We start from the raw sequence: 22,834 nt of genomic DNA on the forward strand, positions 1-22,834 counted from the left end.
TTTTCCATGTTCCAATAGCAATGTGGGAGAAACTGAGAAAAGACACAGGAAAGAGGGAGGAGAAATGCAAGGGAAGCAAACTGGACTCCCACCTCCTGGACAGGCATCACTATTCTGCACTTTCCTTTTCTCCTCATTATCCCGTTTCCACAGTGATCCTTCTCATAGCTGTCTAATGTGACAGTGAGCAGCGAACTTGTTAGTATGACACTGAACACCATAACTCAGCCCTTCCTCCTGGTGGATGTTTCTAGTTTTGCATTTTTTAGTATAAAGAAAAATACAATGACAAAGAACTCCATGCACATGGCTTTTTTTTTTTTTCCTTTTGGATTATCTCCTCGATATTAACTGTTAGCAATGGAATGCCAATCAGGCTTAGCGGGGATTAAGTCCGTTGACATTGAGTTAGATGCTCTCCTGATGAAGGGACAGGGTCATAAAAAGGTTCACACTTGCGTTTTTTGACCGTCCTTAAAAGCCCATTTTGCTTAAAGCAATGAAATAAGTGTTAGCTTCACATTCTGACACGCTCAAAAAAAGAACTCTGCTGGAGTGTGGGAACTCGATACAGTACAGGAAGCACTGAGTCATGCAGACCTAAATGAGGAACGAATAAACAGTCAAGTGCCGGGGGAGGCTTCTTCTTCAGTCACCACCCGGAGGACTTTGTCTGAGCAGTTTCCCACCTAACAGAAGATTGAAAACCACTAATCCTCCTCCTTTAATATATTCAGAACACAGGCCCAGAGTTTTTTGTTTTTTTTAAATGTGCCCAAGGTCACATAACAATCCAGGACTGTATTGTCTTCAGCTTTTGGGGTTCTCAGAACAGAAATCCTCTCCCAGTGAGGGAAACTCAGGTAGCGATTGGAACACAAGGCAGGAGGCCCTGAGGAAAGCAGCCTGTGTGTTTCCCTGGGCCTTTCCCCTCTTCCCATCTTTTCCCCAGCTTAGAGTGATGAGAGACACCATCTTAATCAAGTGATGGAATGCTCATTTTATTGTTATCCTGTATACCCTAGTGGCTCAGACAGTAAAGAATCCACCTGCAATGCAGGAGACCCAGGTTCGATCCCTGGAGAAGGGACTGGCTACCCACTCCAGTATTCTTGCCTGGGGAATTCCATGGACAGAGCAGCCTGGTGGGCTACAGTCCATGGGGAGGCACTGAGTCGGACATGATTGAGCGACTGAGCACACACTCATATGACCACATAGATCAAGTGAAAATAGTCGATTTTAATCAACATTATGCTTGGACTTGAAATCTGTCACAGCTTGAAAGTGGAAAAAGCATCTTTTGGTCCCCATAGGAAACAACTTGATGTTTCTTTTCAAAATGCTTTGTTTTGTGACGTTGATATAAAGCTAACTGCACTTTCCAAACTTTCCAGCTGACTTGATGGAGTATTTCGTACTCCTGACTCTGGGAAGGTGACTACCTCATCCAACAGAGGTTCTCAACATACAGATGAACCCTTACAGGTACTTCTTTCTTCCTGTATTGGCAGGGATTTCCCTCCTCCTCATTCTCTTTCCTTTAATCTTTGTATTCTCACCAAGACTAATCTCGAGTGGTGTCTATACTTCTCAGGTTCCTTCTGGCTTTAGCATCTCCAGAGACTGTTCACTTCTTTCTCCTCTGTCATCACTCCGAATGTCTTCATAGACCTACAGCCACTGATCCCTTCTTCTCCTGCATCACAGCTCATAGGACCCCTGGTTAGACTAAAAGTCTGCTCTGATCTTTTCTGTCTCTACTCAAAATCTTAACATCTTCACTCAAGGAGCAGTGTGAATGCCACCTACAAAGGAAGCCTTCTCTGATTGTTGCAGTCATGGCACTTTATTGGACCTCGCAAGATGTTCATCACTCTTTTTAATATCAAACTTTGGAGCAGATCTCCTCTTGTCTCCAGGACCTCTGAACAGCACCTCACCCATAGTTAAGTGGTTTTGTGACTGAATCTTGACTTATTCCCACTGGAGTTGTGTAGAGGGTAGCTATGTTTTCAGCTGTCAAGTTGTAAGTTATGACATTTTTCTTTCTGTTGTGTGGAGCATTTCAGTTCTCTAGCACCTTCTACTTATTTGGAACATACTCTGGCTCTCTGATACACAGGCTTTTATGACCTGAGGCCCAGTTCCAGTAAATAGCATTGCCCATTAGGAAACCCATTCCACATTCCCTGAGAATTGTATCAGAAACTTTGGAAATACAATCTGCTCTTACAGAAAAGCCTGTAAGAACAGAATTCTGGGAGAACAGTCACTGAATTTAACCTGATAACTTAAAAGGAAACAGAAAACATGTTTTCCAACTAGAGAAGTAGCAACTAGCATCCTTCTTTTCCAAGGAGACCCGAGAGGAAAAATCCTAAGGATTCTTTAAGTCCAGATGCTCAAAGGAGTGGAATTAAGTGGCACACAAAATAAAAATGTTTTAAACCTCGAGTCTCAAAATGCACAATCTATCAATCACCAATGGAAAAACACACTTTAAAATATGACTGTTGTAAAATGTAAGATTTAAAAATTTTAGTCCTGCTGGCCTTGGACTTTTAAATGACCATAAAGTGGGTGACACAAAAAAATACTCATTTATCTTCATCTGTTAAAACTTTACCTAAGAATTTCCATTTCTAAGGCACTTAGAGGGAGTGAATGATCTTTTGAGCACGCTGAGGCTTTGGTGTCTAAGAGACGATCTTGTACAAAGAACCAATTCAGGATTTCTGCAGCCAAGGCCGGTACCGTGTAACTTTTGTCTCAGTGGTTTCCAGGAAGTGCTGCTGGGTGACTGTTTCCTAGGGCAGAGCCAAGGGGCAGGTGGAAAGGCTACTTCTCAGATTCTCTTCTGTCCTACTTTGGGCTAATCATTCCTCAGAGAACATGGTTCATCTGGTAACGCTGATCAGAATAAAAATTCCATGGATTAGACTGAATATAAATCAAAGTCCAGATGTTAACCACAGATGGGCTTTTTGAATACATGAAGTACACCCTTCCTGCTGGTAAACTACAAAGAGAGTTGCACCCAGGTTTAAATACATCCACACAGCAAGTGTCTCTGGGTCTCCCCTTTGCCAAAAAGGAGTAACTTCAATGGGGACTTCTCTGGTGGTTCAGTGGTTAAGACTGGGCACTTCCACTACAGAGGATGCAGGTTCTAACTCTGGTTGGGGAACTAAGATCCATGGCCAAAAACAGTAACAACTGATGCTGAAGTGTCCTCTGTGCTCTCCTGGCACTGCCCACAATCACTTTGGAGTTGCTTTACATTCACAAGCCCCACTAGTCTAAATTCTGTGGTGCCCAAGCCAGAATGAACTTTTTCAAATACAGCATCCTACTGCTTGCTTTTAGGAAGCCCTTTAAGGTTTTCCACTGGACTTTTAGAACAAGTCCACCTCCCTTCACCAGGCTGACAGGGATCTTTTGTTCCTTGTCTGGCCTTAGCCCGTAGCCTCATCTCTTGTTCAGCTCTCCTTGCCATTTATGTTCCAGCCACACCAAAGAACATCTGCTGTTTCCCAGTCTTTGCCTATGCTGTTCTCCTTAGGCCCCGGAGCTCTTTGTATCTTATAGCTTCTTCCTCTAAACCCACCTCACTCTTAAAACCATCACAGTCTTCAGGGGAAGAAACATCTACAAGTGCATGTGTGCTCAGTTGTGTCTGACTCTTTGCAATCCCATGGACTGTAGCCCACCAGGCTCCTCTGTCCATGGGATTTCCCAGGCAAGAATACTGGAGGAGTTGCCATCTCCTCCTCCAGGGGATAGTCCCAACCTGGGGATTGAACCAGTGTCTTTTGTGTCTCCTGCATTAATAGGCAAGTTCTTTACCCGTTGAGCCAACACCTACTCAATCTATAAAAAAGCAGCTGGCCGCCATGCTGTGGTCAAACTGGGCTGAGCTTTGACCCTTGACCCGGCCTCTTTACCATCCATGGTAATCATCCATGATAACTATCCACAGTAATTGTCCATCTCCCCCTGCTATGTGTGGGGCATGTACTGTGTGTGTACACAGTAGGCACTCAAATACTTGATGGGAAGAAGGTGGTATTTAAAATGCAGTGTGAGGAACTTGCATTAGTTTTAAGAGTAACTTCCCAGGGCAAGCAGTCAAATATGTGTACATCTTCGATCTCTGGAGGCCAGCATGCATCTCTGCTACCGTGTTAGAAGTCCTTATTGCTAGTGGCTGCTCCTCAGTTATGGACACACTAGACATTTATATGGTTGTTAGACTTGGAGAACATCTGCCTTTCAAAATTAAAAAAATAGGATTCCTTCCTCCATCTTCATAAACTTATACTTAGGCGAAGTTCTGCAAAATGTGAAAGATATGGACAAATTAAACAAGTATAACACAAAGAGTTAATTATTTGATTTAAAGGGCTCTCCTTTACTCTGACCTTATGCTCTTCTCATGTTTTGGTATCAAAATGTCTTGGTAAGAAGTGATAGTGATAAGAGAAAGACCAATATTATATGACATTGCTTGTATATGGAACTTTTAAAAAATGATACAAATAATTTATTTATAAAACAGAATTATTCACAGAGACATAGAAAACAAACCTATGGTAACCAAAGGGGAAGGGGAGGGGGGAGGGATAAATTAAGAGTTTGGGATTAAAATATACACTTTACTGTATATAAAATAGATAACCAACAAGGACCTACTGTATAGTGCAAGGAGCTCTACTTGATATGTTGTAATAACCTATAATGGAAAAGAATCTAAAAGCTATAACTGAATCACTTTGCTGTACACCTGAAACTAACAAACACACTGTAAATCCATATATTTCAATAAACATTTTTTTAAAAACCAAAAATAAATAAATACATAAAAAGAGTTCTTACTCAGCAAAATAAGAAGTGCCAAAACTTTCTAGTCATATCGGGTAAGGAAGAGAGAAATCAGGTAGAGAAATTCTTTAAGTATGAAAAGGAAAACTGAAACACTAGAAGATTACAGAGAATATCCTTATGACCTTGAGGTGGAAAAAAATTTCTTAAGTGAAACACAGAAAGATATGATTTCTTCTAACCTTAAGAGGAAAGATAAAAGTTTGACTACATTCCGTTCCGTTCAGTCGTGTCCGACTCTTTGCGACCTCATGGACTGTAGCCTACCAGGCTTCTCTGTCCATGGGATTCTCCAGGCAAGAATACTGGAGTGGGTTATCATCTCCTTCTCCAGGGGATCTTCCCGACCCAGGGATCGAACCCGGGTCTCCCGCATTGGAGGCAGACGCTTTAACCTCTGAGCCACCAGGGAAGCTCTAACATTAAGAACTTCATTCAGCAAAAGAGACCATAAAGAATGAAGGGAAGCCATAGAATAAGAAATCTCCAACATACTGAAGAAATAGTATCCGGAAATCTCTAACAATATATATCTATAGACAGACATATACACACATACACACTCAAGCAAATAAGAAACAGACTAATAGAAAAATGGGTAAAAAAAACACCCAGGCATTTCCCCAAAGTGGAAATCTGAACAATCAATCAATAAATAAAAAGGTACTCAATTTTACTAGTACAACAGGGAAATGCAAATTAAAACCCACAATGAGATACCATTTTACACTCACCGAATCAGGAGAAATTTAAATTCCTGATGATACCCAAGCATTGGGGACAACGTGGAACAATGCTGTTCTCATGCCCTGCTGGTGGGAGGGTAAAATAGCACCAACTCTTTGAAAACAAGTTGACATTAACAAAAAAGTTTAGAGGGATACATATTTCCATGCCCCCAGTTTCATTCCCACATTTATACCGTACAGAAAACGTGCATTAGGTGCACCGGAGGTGTATTTTAGAAGGGTCAGAGTAGCACCGCTCGCTACGAGAACCTCAAACCGGAAATAGCCAACGCCTACCCACAGTGGAGGGGATAAACTGTGCAGTTGTACAGTGAGATAGCTTAGGAAGCAGTGAAAGAGAACGATCTCCTAAAACCAAAATTAGGCAGAAAAAGACAATACAAATGAGGTGATTCCATTTATACAAGTTCAAAGACCAAAACAATGCTTTGTGAATATATACATAGGAAGGAGGAGGTAGAACTATAAAGAAATAATTATCTCCAAAATCAAAGAACCAAATATCTCTGGAGGAAGAATTATGCTCTGGGAGAGACACAAAGGATGGGGCGTTTTAGGTGCTGGGAATACCCTTTCCTCCCTGGGCATCGGTTGTATGATTGGTTAATCTTAATGTATACGTTTCTTTCCAGATGTATAACTAACACTTAGTTTGCCATCCCTTTCTTAAAGTTTTGCTAGCTGAAAATCTCCAAAACCAGGAAGCACCTATTTGTGTGGTGCTCAATAAAGGCATCACCAACTCAATGGGCACAAATATGAGCAAACTCTAGGAGACAGTGGAAGACAGAGGAGCCTGGCGTGCTGCAGTCCGTGAGGTCGCAAAGAGCCGGACACGACTTAGCAACTGAACAACATCAACGATAACAGCTGAGTCCAAGTATTTTAGAAAGACCTCAGGTTAGCCCCAGGGGAGACTTTGAGGAACAAGAGGGGCTGAAGCTGACGTTCAGTTAGTGTCTACAGGGCTTCTCTCAATAATGCTCATCCAACAGCTAGAGGGAAGGACAGTGTCACCACAGCAAAGGTGTCAGTTGGCCGGGGGCTTGTGGAGGCCAGGAGGGTCACTGGAGAAGCTCGGGACATTACTGTGTGGCAGACACTGAGTGCCTGATTTAGGAATCTGGATTTAATTCTGTAGACAGTTAAGTAGACTTGGAGGATTATCATGTAGCAAGGGACAATTAAAAATACCCTCCAATACTTTGGCCACCTCACCTGACGAGTTGACTCACTGGAAAAGACTGATACTAGGAGGGATTGGGGGTGGGAGGAGGACGACAGAGAATGAGATGGCTGGATGGCATCACTGACTCGATGGACATGAGTTTGAGTGAACTCCGGGAGTTGGTGATGGACAGGGAGGCCTGGCGTGCTGTGATTCATAGGGTCGCAAAGAGTCGGAGACGACTAAGCGACTGAACTGAACTGAACTGAAAGTCTTAGGGAGATGAATCTCGGTGTGAGGGGTAGGGTAGACTGGAAGTAGGGAAACCAGTAAGGTGCAGGCATAATGGACCAGGAATGATGGAAGTGAGGGCTTCCCCAGTGGCTCAGCAGTAAAAAATCTGCCACAATTCAGGAGACATAGGACATAAATTCAATGCCTGGGTTGGGAAGATCCCTTGGAGGAGGGCATGGTAACCCACTCCAGTATTCTTGCCTGGAGAATCCCATGGACAGAGGAGTCTGCCGGGCTACAGTCCATGGGGTCACACATGCACAATGGAAGTGGTTAGAATGAGATCGAACAGAGATGAGTCACCGAGGAGCAGTGAGAACTTAGTGATTGAACTAAGTTTTTCAAAACCTTATTTTCCATCCTTTCTAGCCCTTCCATTCTAAGGTTAATGAGAGAGATTCTGCTTTACAAGGATGAGTGACCAGAACCATATAAGGTCAGAAGAGGACTAGCAGACACTGATTTGATGCTGAGAGCCTGACTGAAGGCTTCAAAATTCTCTGCAACTACTTGAGAGTGTTGCCAGGGAAGGGGTGAGTGGCAGCAGTGGAGCCTTTTCAGCAGCAGTAGAGTTGTTTGACTAGCAAGTTTTAAACTTTTCATTATGAAAATTCTCAAACATATACAACACCATTATAGTCTAACAAACTCCTGTGTACTCATCACCTCGCTGCAACAATGATCAGTATCTTATCAAGTGACTTTCCTCATTTTCCCCACAGTCCACAGCTCTGAGCCCCAGGAGTGAAGCTAGGTCCAGAAGGATAAAACCTACATTGAGAAATATTTGAATCTTAGGTTCCTGTGTTCTGTGGGGATGTCAGTGGTTCAAAAATTAGGTATATACATGGGATCAAGAGCAAAGAGTATGACCATTCAGTTCTCCTACCCCAGAGGCTCCCAGCCTCTGACTCCATAGTCATACAAAGCATGTTACCTATGCTGATGACTAGACCTTAGCTGTCTTGACTGGAGTGGGTCAGTCATGTGATGTGAAAGTCGAAGGCCGGTTGGGGGTTTGTCGATTGTAAACTTGGGACAGATCAGTTCTGTTACTGAGCAGTTCCCCAAGCCTGTGATTACTGCAGGAGGAGGGAAGCCCTTCACAATGGGTGATTCCTTGGAAGAAACTGGCTCTATAATCATGTTCCTTCCAGATGTTGCCAGATTTGTTGATTGCACCTCCCATCCTACGAGAATGAACGCCAGGCAACGCTGATCCGGGAGACGAAGTGGGACCATCCTCTCACCATGGCCTGAAGTGTAGGTCCTTAGGAAGGCAGGTCCTTGGGAAAGGGGAGATGCCAGCAGTGTCGAGCTCTATTGCCTGAGTCACCTTGTCAGATCCAGGCAGCAACAGTCCACATTGTAAGAACACTGGTACCTTAAACTTAATCCTGCACTCAAGGAAGTGCCCATTCCCCGGAGGGCAAAGAAACTTGTCTCCTTTGAAGCTGTTTTGCAAAACAGCTGTAAGGAAAGAAACCATGGTACATGGAAATACATATGAAAATGTGTTAGGAGCCCTCAGTGGCAATGTCAAGGCTATTTTGAAGCTCACCAGTCCAGTTGGAAAAATGAGTTGCTTGCGACAATGCCCCTGCCCCCTGGGAATTTCTGTCAGTGAGCATGTGACAAGATGTTCTTGCATGACCAAGCTCTGTTTGGCTGTATGCTGTGTAGCCCCAGGTTCTGAACATTCTTGCTGCAAGGGTAACCACCTCACAGACTGAAGTAATTTCAAAATGAGAGAGAACAAATGAGCAACGGGTCCTCTAGTTCTGCTAGTTTCCTAACAAGCGGAGCTGGCCCTTCTGTGCATTAGTGAAACAGGCCAGAAACCACACTGACAACGTGAAGGGTACTTCTAAGCAGACAGACCAAGTACACTGTATTCAGGACAAACAGGATAATTTATTCTCATTTTTCCTTAAAAGAAAGATACAGTAGAAGTTTTATAATTCAGTATGATTAGACGTGATTTATAATTTTGACATTAAAAAAAATGACAACAGAAACAAATAACTAGTACAAATTATAAAACTAATAGAGCAAAGAGAAACTGCCTTTCTGATCAGAACATGTACCACAGCTATATTTCCTTAGAAAACTTTCTAAGATTTCTAAGCTAAAACTTCTTAGAAAGGGATTGGAGGAGAGCCTTTAATCTCAAGTATTTAAACTATTCCTGTACCCATTAAATGCTTTCACCAACTTGTTAATCAAGTGCTTCCTAAATTTAGGAACCTGTGACCAAGTAGCCTGAAATAAGTCTTGATCTTATCTTTCCAGCTATAAATTATTACTATTTCAAAAAACCAAAATATTTTCTAAGCAATGTTAAGTTTTCTAAAAACTTCAATTAGCTTTTCTGGCTCAGTACCTGACTGAAATGTTCAAATGTCCATATTGCACACAAAAAAATTTGAGCAGCATACTATATGAGTGTGAGAAGATGATGAATATTAAGATTGAGGAAACTCCCTAATGAGTCACATTTACATGATTTAAATATATACTTTCTATATCTTTAATTAATATAAGTAAAAAGGTAATCTTCAGAACAGCACAGAAATACAAATGCATTAGTTTTATAAAATATATTCAACCCCTTATTCGTGCAACAATCTTTTAATTTTGGAGCTGCCACACAAGGGAGCTAGTTTCTTCTCCTTCATATGAAAGCAGGAAGTCATGTGTACAAAGTTATTTATGTGAGAAGAATAAAGAAACACATTCCTTTCTTTGTCCTTGACAAATATTTATGGAATGTTGGGAATTATGAAAAAACAATTTCAATGTTACGAAGCCCAAAGACTTGGAATGAAAAAACTCCTAGTGACACATTGCGCTACGTGGAATGACAATCTTCTTCCAGAAACCAGGGCTGCGTTCTCTATCTTGTTTAGAGGATACCACAGAACTGGGTGGATAGACTGAATACTGTGCCATCTCTGGCCACACAGTCAGAGCACGCCAGTGTCAATACCATCTCCAGAGTCCCAACCAACTCCCAAATAGAATAACAGGCCACATTCATCAGCTACCATCCTAGCAGGCTACTTTCCAAAACTGCTGAAGCAGATAATAGTTCAAGGGTTCAGGATTAGTCCACTGGCCCCTCCCAGAGCTGGGTGTTCCTACACTCATCACCACGCCTCAGGGAAAAGGACAACTGGCTTGAACTTCCACAAAACCAAACCAAAATTTGCCTGCCAGGGAGACAAAGCTTTATTTTACAGCTTGTAACTAGCAGATGAAAAATCTAACTTCTTCATTATAGAACTCTTATATCCTTTAGCATATTAAATACTGCTCCCAAAATACTTTCATGCAGACTTTAAGAACCTGTCTCTCGGCTTTGCAACAATAAATGTCTCATCTCTCCCTTCAAAGTTTGTTTCCTTCTTGCCTTTCTAAGTAAATTATCCTTAAAAAATATTCAATGCTTAATATAGGACTCAGAAAGCAAGATAAGGTTGAGGAGATCAGGTTATATGCTCTGGTCTGCTGCCCAAGGATACTGCTGTGTTTCTTAAAGCAGAATGTAGAAGAGAATTGTTTTAGGGTTGGAGGGCTGGCAAATTTCTAACGGATTTGGGGATAGACACTTCATCCTGGTTACAAGAGCCAATGCAAATGCAAAATAACCACAAGCCACACTTCGACAGGCAACGCTCGGGCCAGCTTTAGCCCTCTTTCCTTTACCTATGTCATCGTCATTACAGTGCCTAGTAGGAATTAAAGCCAGCCAGGGACTTTTTCCAAACATTATCTTTAAGTCACCTGGACCGCAGAGAAGTGTCCACCAAGCTGTGGATGCGGTCTGTGTGCCTGGCGCACTCTGAAAAGCCTGGCTGACCCTAGCTCCCTCAGGCCTACTTAAACACACTCGGTTCTCAGATGAAAGCACTGTGTGGCCAAGCAAAGCACACATCTTTACCAGTGAGATGCCCACAGATGGCCACACCTGTGCTGGCTGCTATGGCTCACAGAGCCAGTGACTGGAGGAAGCTACTGTTTCCAGGCTGCCGCTGGGCAGAGCCCAGAATCCAAACCTGAAGCACATAGGCCCCCAGGACCAGGGGCCAGGCTTCCTGCCTCTCCCTGTGCTGGCTGCCCCAGGGCCCCGCCAACAATGTGACAGCCTGCACGCCCTGAAGACCCCCATACCTCCTAGAACCTGAAAGAATAAATATAGTTATGGTCTTTTGACCGTCTCTATGCCAGAAGTTCTATCTTCTGAAATACTCATTTTATGTAGAAAGCCAGTTAAATGACCACTGTAAGGGTGGAACTCTTAACTGGAAACGTAAAGAGAAAGTTCCATTAAGGTGTGCATTAAAATGAGGAGTGATAGCAAAGCAAAGTTAAATTTTATGTAACTATTTTTATTTCAGTGGGATTCCAAAGTGGATTGGGCCGCTTTGAATGATGAGAGATGAGAATTCACCCCAATAGTACGAATCATACAAACTAAAGGATGAACCAGCAGCATGCTGGCTGACCCCTCACAGCACTATGAATGCTATCTGATACACTATCATACTTTATCCAATGAAGTGCCCTCATGAAACAATGAGATGTTCATCTCAGTGCAACTTTAAAGTACCTTTTAAAACTTTTGTTTGGTACTACCTTCTTCTCTTCAGACAGTATTTTCCTGAGAAAGCTTTCCTAGAAGTAAAGTCAGTGTTTCCCACAATAAGCCCTTTATCATCGATGAATTCTTAAATCATTATACTCAAAGGGAAGTATGCTTTTAGGTTTGCAGGACTTGTGTTAAAACACAAATTGGAAAATTCAGGGATATTTGGATTATGTCCCTATGCTTCATTTCACACGCCCCAGCAGTGCTTCTCACACAAACATTTCTTAAAGGATAAATCAAATATAATCAAGAGTCCTCCCTAATTAGGCCCCTGATTTTCTCAACACTCATCAAATGTAGGTTATATTCACAATGTATTTCCCAAGCATCTTCTGTTACTGAAAAAGCAGTCTGTTGCCTGTAAGTACTCCCTGAGAACACCCAATCAAAGTCCCCTCGAAAAGCAAATGAGAGCTGAGCCTGGCAGCTACATGAGGTCTAGTTGTGTAAAAATCTTCAGTTGTGAGAACACCTGTGTCTAACATGAACCCAGATGTCCTTCACAAAACATGACTAATGTCACGGCTCAAGTTTTCTTCTAAGACTTGCTTTTCTAAATGTGAGCCAAGATGAGAATTCTATTTAATATTTACAGGTCATCTTGCTTTTCTTTTATAAATGCTTTTGGAAGGGGGTAGACATTGATTACATGAGGATTTTCTATCAGGGAAGGAGGAAGGCCAAGTGCCTCGAAAAGCTTCATGAAGAGTAAGACTGAGAAAAAACCTGTTAAATCTGTAAACACCCAATGGAAAACCGTTCAAAAGAAGAAATAGAAGGCACAAACTTCGGGTTAAAAAATGCATGTAATGACTGCAACGTTACTACAGTCAACAGAACCCACCTAGGTCTTCAAAAGTCTTGCCCTAAATACACAGTTAAACTGTTTCAACTCTGCTGTAACCATCACCATGCTCATTCTTTGCACATCTACTTGAACAATTCGGAAGAGGAAGAAAGCACAGTGACACTCCTTGACACCTCAAAGCAAGTGTGTAGAATGGGAAAAGGATAAATTAAAATCACAAAACACCCCATCCTCAGAACTACCACCTCTGACTTCTATGGTTTCCAGGAAGTGAATGACAAATTTGTAGGTAGAGAACCAACAAACAAAAAAATCCTCATATAACTCAGCAAAATAACAGCAAAAGGTTGGATTGGATGGCCCCTCCACGCTATCAGAACATTTTAGGGCTCACTTTAGAGAAATTAAAATAGTAATATAACAATCTTAGCACATATAAATATCCATCTGGATATTCAAACAGCAACAACAGAACAAAACTTACATCAAGGAGAAACTTTTCTCAAGTAAACAAATGTATAATGTCAGAACTCAAAATTCATTAGAAGGTTCACTGTGTGTTTTAATCAGGCTCAGACTGAAATAAACGTAGTCAATTTAAACCCCAACCTGGGAAGCCATCCCGGCTGCGGTTGTGGTTTTCGTCTTTTCAGTGTCCCGCGACATTCATTTAGACAGAGGGCAACCGTCCATGTAAACAGTTCGACCTATTGGTCCCCTGCTGTGGCCTGCAGCCGATGAAGAGGAACAGTCTGGGAGCAGTAGACAGACAGGGGACGCTTAAAACCTAAGAAAGCGACAGCAGCTTCCGGGTGGCTTGCTCGGCTCAGGGTTTCCCGTCGGGCAGCTCAGTGAGACTCTGTGGAGTGGAACTGGTGAAAGTAGAAAGCCATGAAGACATAGCTGTCTTCGCGCTGGAAAAAGCTCCTCCAACCGACTGGCCTGAGTAAAAAGGAGGGGAAAAACAGAAGGAAAACGGTCTTCACTTCTGTTAAGAGACACTGGAAAACCAATGCTACTTAACTGCAACACATTGTTATGTTAACAGGTACTACAATAAATTATCACTTGTAGTTTCAAAATAATCCCTTACCATGGGAATGTCTAAAAGGAACCTGACTAGTGTCTGGGTATAAGACACCGCTCTCCTAAGTATTTTGAAAGTCTTTGGAAAAATTTTCCCAGACCAGTGGTTCTTAAACAACTTGGAGAGCTTAAAAAAAAAAAAAAAGAAAAAAACACAACACACCAAAACAAAACTTCTATGTGCTCTCTGTAACCCAAATCCAGTTTATAACTGAAAACCACCTACAAGAAAGAGTTGTTAGGCTGCTTAGGGAAATTTGTTATAGTCATCCAATATCATGTTGCATCACAGGACTTCCCTGGTGGTCCAGTGGTTGGAAGTCCGCCATACAAAGCAGGGGAAAACGGGTTTGATCCCTGGTTGGGGAACTGGCATCCCACATGCCTCAGGGCAACTAAGCCCATGCGCCACAAGGAGAGAAAAGCCTGCAATACTGCAAGACAGGCCCGAAACACTCAAATAAAATAAATAACCATGGCGCACCAAATTAAAACATACGGAGCTCTATCTGCCTGAGGTCGGTTTTGTTTTTAACAGCATTATCTCAAAAGCTGATGTTATAATGAAATTATTTAAGTTGAATCATACACACTCACTGTTCTTGGCGAGGGGAGTGTGAAAGAAGGAAACATGCCATAGAATTTAAATATCAGCAGCATCACTAAAAGTTAACTGACATCATATACCTTTGATGAAGTAGAATTTTTCTATCAAAAGCAAAGAATTCAAAATAAGTCAAAGGTATAATATTGTATGGACATAAATGCTTATATGTTTAATTCTATTCCCTTGTACAGGGGTGATAGGACTCTGTGCCCTGAGTTTGTCTTTAAAGTCTGCAGACTCTTACCCTTACCTATCTCCAGATGTACAGGACATTAGAGCTAGGAGGGCCCTGGCACAGAGATCACCTAATTCTGGGGCTTTAGAGTTGTGTTCAGTAAGGGTTAGCCAGCTAACCCTTAGCTTACCCTTAGCTCTCAGGAGCTAAGGAAGGAGATGAGCCCATTTTTAATACTGATATTACAAAACAAATGTAGCCAAGTGCAAATAACTGGGCACCTGAGATAACTGGGAGTTCCCTGTTCACTGCTACATGATTTAAGTTTGAAATAGTATAAAAGTAAACAGTTAAAAATACAGGAAAGAAGGAACAAGAAATTTCTTTAGAAAAAGAGATGGAATAATCTTTAAAACAGCCAAAGTGAAAAAAGCTAGGTAGAGAAGGGTATACCTAACAACCATTCGTCTGGTTTTGCTATCAGGGTAATACACCCTCATAAAACAAGCTGGGAGGTACTACCTCAACCGTTACTTTCTGAAAGAGTTTGTATAAAATTAGCATTATTCCTTAAGTGTTTGATAAAATTCGTAAGTGAAGCCACCTGGTCTTAGATTACATTTAAAAACCTGTAGGAAGCCTAAACTTTAACTCAATTTATTTAATATATTTAGGGCTATTCAGATTTTCTATTTCTTTACTGCATTGGTTTTGGCAGTTTGAGCCTTTCAAGGATTTTGTAGATTTCATCTAAGCAGTTGAAAAACTGGCACAAGATTATTCATAGTATTACCTTATTATCCTTTTAATTTCTGTAAGATCTATAGAGGTATCCCTTCTTTCAGGCCCAATACTGGTCATTTGTATCTTCTTTTTCTCTTTACTAGTCTGTAGAAGTATCATTAATGTGATTTTTTCATAAAAACAATTGTTGGTTTTCACTGATCTTCTTTACTGTGTGATACTACCTTAAAAGACAGCTGCTCCTAATGCCTACTTTATTATTATATAAATAATACTCTACTATTTACAAAGAACTGTGGGCAGCTCAGGGAACAGAGGGAGAAATCCAGAGAAGTTTGACTCCTGAAAACAGAACAGATACAACATTCGCTAAACTTAGTTTGGCATTATCTAGTGTCACAAGAATTGTTTTAATGAATAAGACCAAAATTAAAAGAAAAACCTCTGTATATTCAACCATCTTGCATTATGTGATACACATATCTCTACAACTTTATGTTTTTATCAGTGACATACTGAGGATAGAGAAGAGATTTTTTATGATTCCAATCTGTTCCTGCCTAAGACATCCTTACCAACAGCTTTTCCTGTTTGTACAACATTCCGACTTGTTGTAACCATGACGTTTCCAAGTTTTTTGCCACGCTCACTGTTTTGAACAGAACTGAGTGAAGGAGAGAAATGTTAAGTAAGTACAGTTAAAAAAAAAAAATCACTCACATATACATTAACCACTCTATAATCATCCCCCAAATCAGAATTATTGAGAAAAGAAGATAAATAATTCATTATTTGTTATACATCAATTAATTTACTAATATTTTAAGTACAGGAATTTTCAGAAAATTTTAAAAGAATATACAGATGAGCCAGAAAGTGGTGTAAGGATATAAGGATGCATGGTTATACATAATTTGTATGGTCATAATTTGCTAAAGTTACTTCACCAGAACAAAAATGGCAAATTCTGCTATTAGTTCACACCATTCTCCATGAAACAGCAGTGTTTTCATTTCGAAACATACACACTGCTGAGCTAGAGAACGTTATGCACATATTTGGTTACTATTTGAAGCACAAGTCTATGAAGTGGAGAAAAACAATTCCCAATTAGCGATGAAACACATGGCATGAATTCAGACAGAAGAATGTTCCTAGTATTTTCCCTAAATACTCACTGTGAGAATCTTAACTTCATGTCTGACACTGAGTACTGTCCTTGGAAAGGATGGCTGTAAAACAAAGTTTGAGTTTAGACTATGAGTATCTCATCAGTAAAGCTGCAACAGAGTTATCACAAGGAAGTATCAGGAAACTGCACTGGGGTGACTCAGGCGGCGGCGGTGCTCCAAACATGATACTGGAAATAGGGCTCTGATCACAGCTCTCCACTCACAGTCACGGGAGTCTCTCTCAGCTTATGTACTTTGCTTGTAAAACAGGTGTTTTTTTTTCTTGGGTGGGGTTGGTTTGTGTTAGTGCCACCCTAATGTTCTTCTTTGGTTTGAGGTGGGGCCCAAGCACCAACATTTTTAAAAGCTCCTGGGACAGTCAGGGTTAGTTAGAGTCCCTGACTCTGGCCATGGCTTGATTCTGGCCATCTTATAAATGGGTGGTATTGGTCAAAGGAAGATTTAATCTGTGTTATCAGAAAAGGAACTCAAAGTGCAGATCTTAGGGAAACAGTATATATAAAAATCAGGCAACCTGATCAACATTACACTATAAAACAAGGAATCAGTAAACATTCAGATTCTTATCTCATACACAGGGCAGGGGTCCTTCTGTCAAAGGCTAACAAAGAAAGTGACCAAAAAAAAAAAAAGTGACCCTGGTGAAATTTGCAGCCACTTATTAAAACATTAAAATGCTATTATATGGCTGATTCATGTGAATGTATAGCAAAAGTCACCACAATATTGTAAAGTAATTAGTCTCCAATTAAAATAAAAAGAAAATGCTATTATGGCTTTTCAAATGATAACAAATTTATTTATTGGTCATACTAAGCATACATAACAACCTCTCTTTTTTCTGGATTTTCAAATCACCAGTTGAAAGCATTGAGAGGACTTAATTTTCTAATCTTTAGGAGTGGAAGAAAGGGTTTCAAAGATCTCAAACCTTACATTTAGTTTTGAATATTTCTAAATTATACCCCCTGATGACAGCTGAAGACTATCATCATTTCTTGTTTTTAATTTGGTGAAAATACTGAAAATCTGCATAATTTCCCTATCTAATTTTCTGGTCTTTTGCTTCAGCTTTCTTTCTCCTCAACCTGAATAACCTCAGTTATTTACAGTTTTAAAAGTACTGTTTTCACAATCCTTTAAAACACACGCCAGCTAATCCTCATAAGGACCTGCATTAAAATCTGTAGTGCTGCTTCAAGTTAAAGGCACTACAGCAGATGCAGCAGCTGAGTAAAGATCTGTCCAGGCTAACAGAGCCCCAGGGAAGGAGAAAGAACTGTGAACGGTCACTCCCCCAGCACCACTGCCACCAGCGCCACTAGGCAAACAAGCTCACATCTGTTTCTCTTCATTACTCTTTAGAACACAGACCTTGTGGTTAGTGAGGGAAAACTTTGAACTTAGTCCTTTCATTTAATTCCACTCCAGTGTTTCTGCCTTTTAATTCTCTATGTTTTTACCACATCCAAATGGCAATCTAGGTTTCTGCCATAGCCCAGTGTGAGGACTAAATTCACTAAAACTGGTCCTGAACCTAGTCACGGTTCTTGATGGATAAGTTTAGCAGACATCTTCTCCCAAGTCCTGCTTCCTTGCAGATGCTTCTGCAAGTGACAATGACATAAATCCCTGGATTCTGTGTGTAGCCCCACTAAAGCACATTCCCAAGTCAAGTTTACCCAAGTTCCTAACTGATATGGTAATCAGTACTAAGTTGATTTTTGCCATATTTTCATGAAGAAGTAAAGTTTAAAATACAAGTGAAACATAATGCTGCAAAGCAATGATACTCCAATAAAAATTAATTTAAAAACACATACACAAAAAGACCGCAAATGAAAACAAAAGTTCAATGTATACTTACATCATAAAGAAATTAAAATCCTTTAATTTAGAAGTTCCCAATTGATCTCCTTAGATTCCACTCTCCCATTCACATGCTATTTTTTTCTTAATGGGCCAATTCTCTAGCACATTTAAATGCCTTTTACATGGAATAAAGTCTTTGCCCAGTCAACAGTCAATATTATGACAGGTATTAAATTTTGTTGGATCTTAGAATCTGATATGGAAATGGCACCAGATTTTACCGATTATCTAGGAATTCAAATATTGACTTTAGTTGTTCACACTTCATATTTTACAATAACCTCTCAGTTTTAACCAGTGCTATTTCCCTCAAGGCTTCTATCTTGCTTGACCATTCTGCTGAGACAAAAATCCAGAGAAAGGGAGGAAAGATCAATATGACATATGAGCATCCCCACAGGCTAGGACTTTCATCTCCTAATTATACTGGAAGCTGGGAGAAATGTTGCTGCTGCTGCTGCTAAGTCACTTCAGTCGTGTCCGACTCTGTGTGACCCCATAGACGGAAGCCCACCAGGCTCCCCCGTCCCTGGGATTCTCCAGGCAAGAACACTGGAGTGGGTTGCCATTTCCTTCTCCAATGTGTGAAAGTGGAAAGTGAAAAGTGAAAGTGAAGTCGCTCAGTCGTGTCCGACCCTTAGCGACCCCACGGACTGCAGCCTACCAGGCTCCTCCATCCATGGGATTTTCTAGGCAAGAGTACTGGAGTGGCTTGCCATTGCCTTCTCCGGGGAGAAATGTTAGTGCTTCCAAAATGCCTTGTGCATATAAGTGTGAATAGGGAAGCAGTTTTCAGCTGCTTCCCTGTACTTGGGAGCCTTTTATAAAAAATCTATTTAAGGAATTCTTGAAGATATTCACAGTATCATCAGAGTTCAGACATAATTTTCTTTATTCGGAAACGCTTAGTAAGTCAACCACCTCTATCACCCTGTAGAGGATGTGCTTACTTCGGATTTATTTCTGCAAGTGCCGGATGCTTGTTGCTGTTCCAGACTCTGTAGTTGTGAGTGTTCTTCCATGCTGTAACAAAGGTCGTCCCATAGTCCGATAAGATCTTTTCATTATCTGTCAAGTAAATATTTGAAAGTAGGGCTGGACTGTAGCCAGTCAGGGTTATAAAGATTAATAACCAATAACAGTAAAGAAATGGCTTTAGCCTCCCTGTCCCCTGCTGCTTTCTTGGGGAGAAAGCCTACCAGATGTCAGGAAACTTGGGTCAAGTTCCAGAACCCTAGTAAGAAGTTATGTAGCCTTTGCTAAGTCACTTGATCACTTGAAATTTCATTTTTCTTACTAGAAAATAAGGGGGTTGAGCCAAATATTTTCTAAGGTTCCTAAAAACTCCAAAATATTTCCATGTTCTCCTCACCAAGGTAAGGAGGCATGCTGCTGCTGCTGCTAAGTCACTTCAGTCGTGTCCAACTCTGTGCGACCCCTTAGACAGCAGCCCACCAGGCTCCCCCATCCCTGGGATTCTCCAGGCAAGAACACTGGAGTGGGTTGCCATTGCCTTCTCCAATGCGTGAAAGTGAAAAGTGAAAGTAAAGTCGCGCAGTCGTGTCCGACCCTCAGCAACCCCATGGACTGTAGCCTTCCAGACTCCTCCGTCCCTGGGATTCTCCAGGCAAGAGTACTGGAGTTGGTTGCCATTGCCTTCTCCAAAGGAGGCATAGTACTATTTATTAAAAACTACAGACTGCTGCTACTGCTGCTAAGTCACTTCAGTCGTGTCCGACTCTGTGTGACCCCATAGATGGCAGCCGACCAGGCTCCGCTGTCCCTGGGATTCTCCAGGCAAGAACACTGGAGTGGGTTGCCATTTCCTTCTCCAAAACTACAGACTAGAGTGGGTTAAACATACTGACATATATATATATGGAGTAGGCAATTAGTGTATTTTTAAAAAATTTTCACAAATACCATTTTCTAAGAAAGGAAATTAGAATAATTGGTTCTTTTTAGTCATTCTTTTTTCTTTATCTTACTATTCAGTGAAACTCACTCTTGAGTGTCCATGCATTTCACAGTCAAAATACTTAATAAGGGGATTTTCATATATTTAATGCATAAAACTTTTTGGCTTCATCACTATCAAGAGGAAGCTTCAATCCACAGTGTTTCTTCTACTTGGAAGAACAGAAAAGGTTTGGAGAACTGATTCAAATGGTTATTGCTTCATACAATAATTCCAAGTTGCTTGCTTTGAAGGTAAAACATGTGACCTTCATTGTTGGGACAGGAAGAGAAGAACACTCATGGTTCCATATGTACCATAAGGAAGTGCTTTTAAGAATATATTCACCAATCAGCTCATTGGGCTAAATTTCCTTTAAAAGCTTGGGTGTGAACCAGACTACTTGGGTTGAAGTCCAGCTTAGTCTCCTACCAGGGGAAGAGCAAGTTATTTAACCTCTCTGTGCCTCCCTTTCTCAAGTCTGTAAAATGAAGATGACATGGTATCTACCTCTACGATTGTTGGGACGATGAAATGAGTTAGTAGATGTTAAGTGCTCAAAAAAATAAGGGTGGGTCTCCACACATGTTAAATTTTCCCTCTGAAAGTACACTGCTACTGTGTACTCAGGAAAATATTTTTAAGAAGTAAATTAATTACTCAGGAACATACATGACTGGTGGAGACTCGGGTTGAGTGATTCTGGGTTAGAGGATTTAATTTGGGGATCTCAGTTGCTACAATTGTAGAAGAGGCAGACATTAAAAAAAAAAATCCCATTAACAAATAAGGAGTCACTCCATAGATTTTTTAGTGAGTGAAGAACATGCCTGAAGCCTGGATTTAAAACTCTACATATACTATTGGAAGAACTAATCTAGGAGGAGGCAGCAGTGGGGTTGATTTAAACATCTACTGATACCACAATGTGAAGGTACTTAATGACACTGCAGAACTATACAGTTATAAATGGTTAAGATGGTAACTTTTATATGGATTTCACCACAATTTAAAAAAAAAAAAACAACAACCTGGAAACAGTTGGAAAGATCATTGAGAAGGAGGAAAAACAGAAGCTCCATATGCTTTTAACCACCTTAGCACAATCACTACCAAATCTACTGGTTTGCTAATGTGCAGGGTGGCAGGTATCCCAGGTGTGAAAGCTCATTGGCAGAGCTTCATTTTCTCCTTGAATATATTTGTTTCTATGGGGAATGAGACTTTTTAACACAGGAGTGATTCTATGTTTGCCTGATCCATTTTAACCATACTATTAGAATGGATAAATTTGAAGGTTTAATCACTCAGAATGTGATCTCTAATGATTTCTATTTTTTAAAATATTTTTTTCCATCCCTCCTATATCTTAAAAACATGTAAGCAGTATTTATAAATAGCACTCAACTACTGATATATCCTTCCATATGGTGGAATACTAAATCATGTAAAAAGTGATGAAGATCTGCATTTACTCTCTTGATACGTGTTTATATTATAAAGAAAAACTAAGCTATAAAAAACATGAAAAATGGGATCCATGTTTGCAAAAGGACTACCACAAACACTACAAAACTAAAATCCAAAACATAAGCATAGAAAACGGTTTAGAAGGATGTGAATTACTCAAACTGTGAAGAGTAGTTAATACTATATGTGTGGAGTGACAGGTAATTTTTCTGATCACTTTATTTCTTACGCAATTCAAAGCATCCAGAGTTACAAAATGAGAAAGTGACTGTGAGCTCCTTACCTAGCTGCAGTGTGGCGGCCAACAGTGCGTGGATATAGACTGCAAACTGGGCTCGGATCCACTCGTCACCTCCCTCCCAGCCCGTGCCATCCAGGAAGACGTCGTCCCGGTTCTCAGTCACATGCCTCACGAGGTAATCTGCGAACCTTAGGTCTGCAGTGGTTGGGTTGAGCAGCTTCCTAAGTTCTGGATCATGGATCTGGATCAGAGCTTCTTCTACCTAGAGGGTACCCAGGTACAAGTCAGAGTCTGGGCATTCATGCAGATATCCATGCCACACTTTAAAGAGTAACTACTGGGAAGTTGGAGCTGGAAATAAAAAATATGAATAATAGCATTCTCAAAAGATGAACCTAAGAAAGAGACAGGTTTTTTATTCTGAAGTTGTTTCTTATTTTTCACTATTTAAAAAAATGCTCATTTTTTGTTCTTACATGCATAAATACTTAATTTTGAATTATAAAAGTGATTCATGTTGACAAATATTTTGAAAAATATAGAAATGTACAGTAAAAATCACCTTTATCATACAAACAGAAATGAATACAATTAATTAAATACAATTACTAAAAATTTTTGCTTTGACTGCACAGATACTTTGGGGTATATTTATTATGTAATACTTGACACAGAAAGAACTACATGTAACTTACAGGTTAGTTTTAAAGCATAATGATAAATACCCATCAGCTTACCAACCAACTTCAGAACTAGAATGTAACAATAATGTTTAAGAAAACTCTGTGGTCTTTTCATCTATATCCTCCTGTCTTGGAAGGTATAATATATGTATTTTTCTCCCTCATTATCGGGATCCATATAGCTTTGAATCCCAGATTTTTAATTTATTGTATTATAAACATTTCCCCAGGAAGCACATTCTGGTACTTTCT

At 40.5% G+C, this 22,834-nt stretch overlaps 1 protein-coding gene across 1 annotated transcript in view; it reads right to left on the bottom strand.

Annotated features, from left to right (window-relative positions):
- Positions 1-7,603: 7,603 nt before the first annotated feature.
- AVL9 (AVL9 cell migration associated) overlaps positions 7,604-22,834 on the bottom strand; it is a 60,684-nt gene continuing 45,453 nt past the window's right edge. Inside the window, exons 12-16 of the mRNA XM_055420915.2 lie at positions 21,942-22,161; positions 19,182-19,299; positions 16,345-16,398; positions 15,742-15,830; positions 7,604-13,496 (exon numbers count right to left, since the gene is read on the bottom strand). Of these exons, the coding sequence (XP_055276890.2) occupies positions 13,381-13,496; positions 15,742-15,830; positions 16,345-16,398; positions 19,182-19,299; positions 21,942-22,161 (597 nt within the window). The 3' untranslated portion in view covers positions 7,604-13,380. The remainder of the gene's footprint in view (positions 13,497-15,741; positions 15,831-16,344; positions 16,399-19,181; positions 19,300-21,941; positions 22,162-22,834) is intronic.

The sequence above is a fragment of the Moschus berezovskii genome, chromosome 3 (assembly GCF_049115385.1).
Source record: "Moschus berezovskii isolate FMDL1 chromosome 3, NW_MosBer_1.0, whole genome shotgun sequence".
NCBI lineage: Eukaryota > Metazoa > Chordata > Mammalia > Artiodactyla > Moschidae > Moschus > Moschus berezovskii.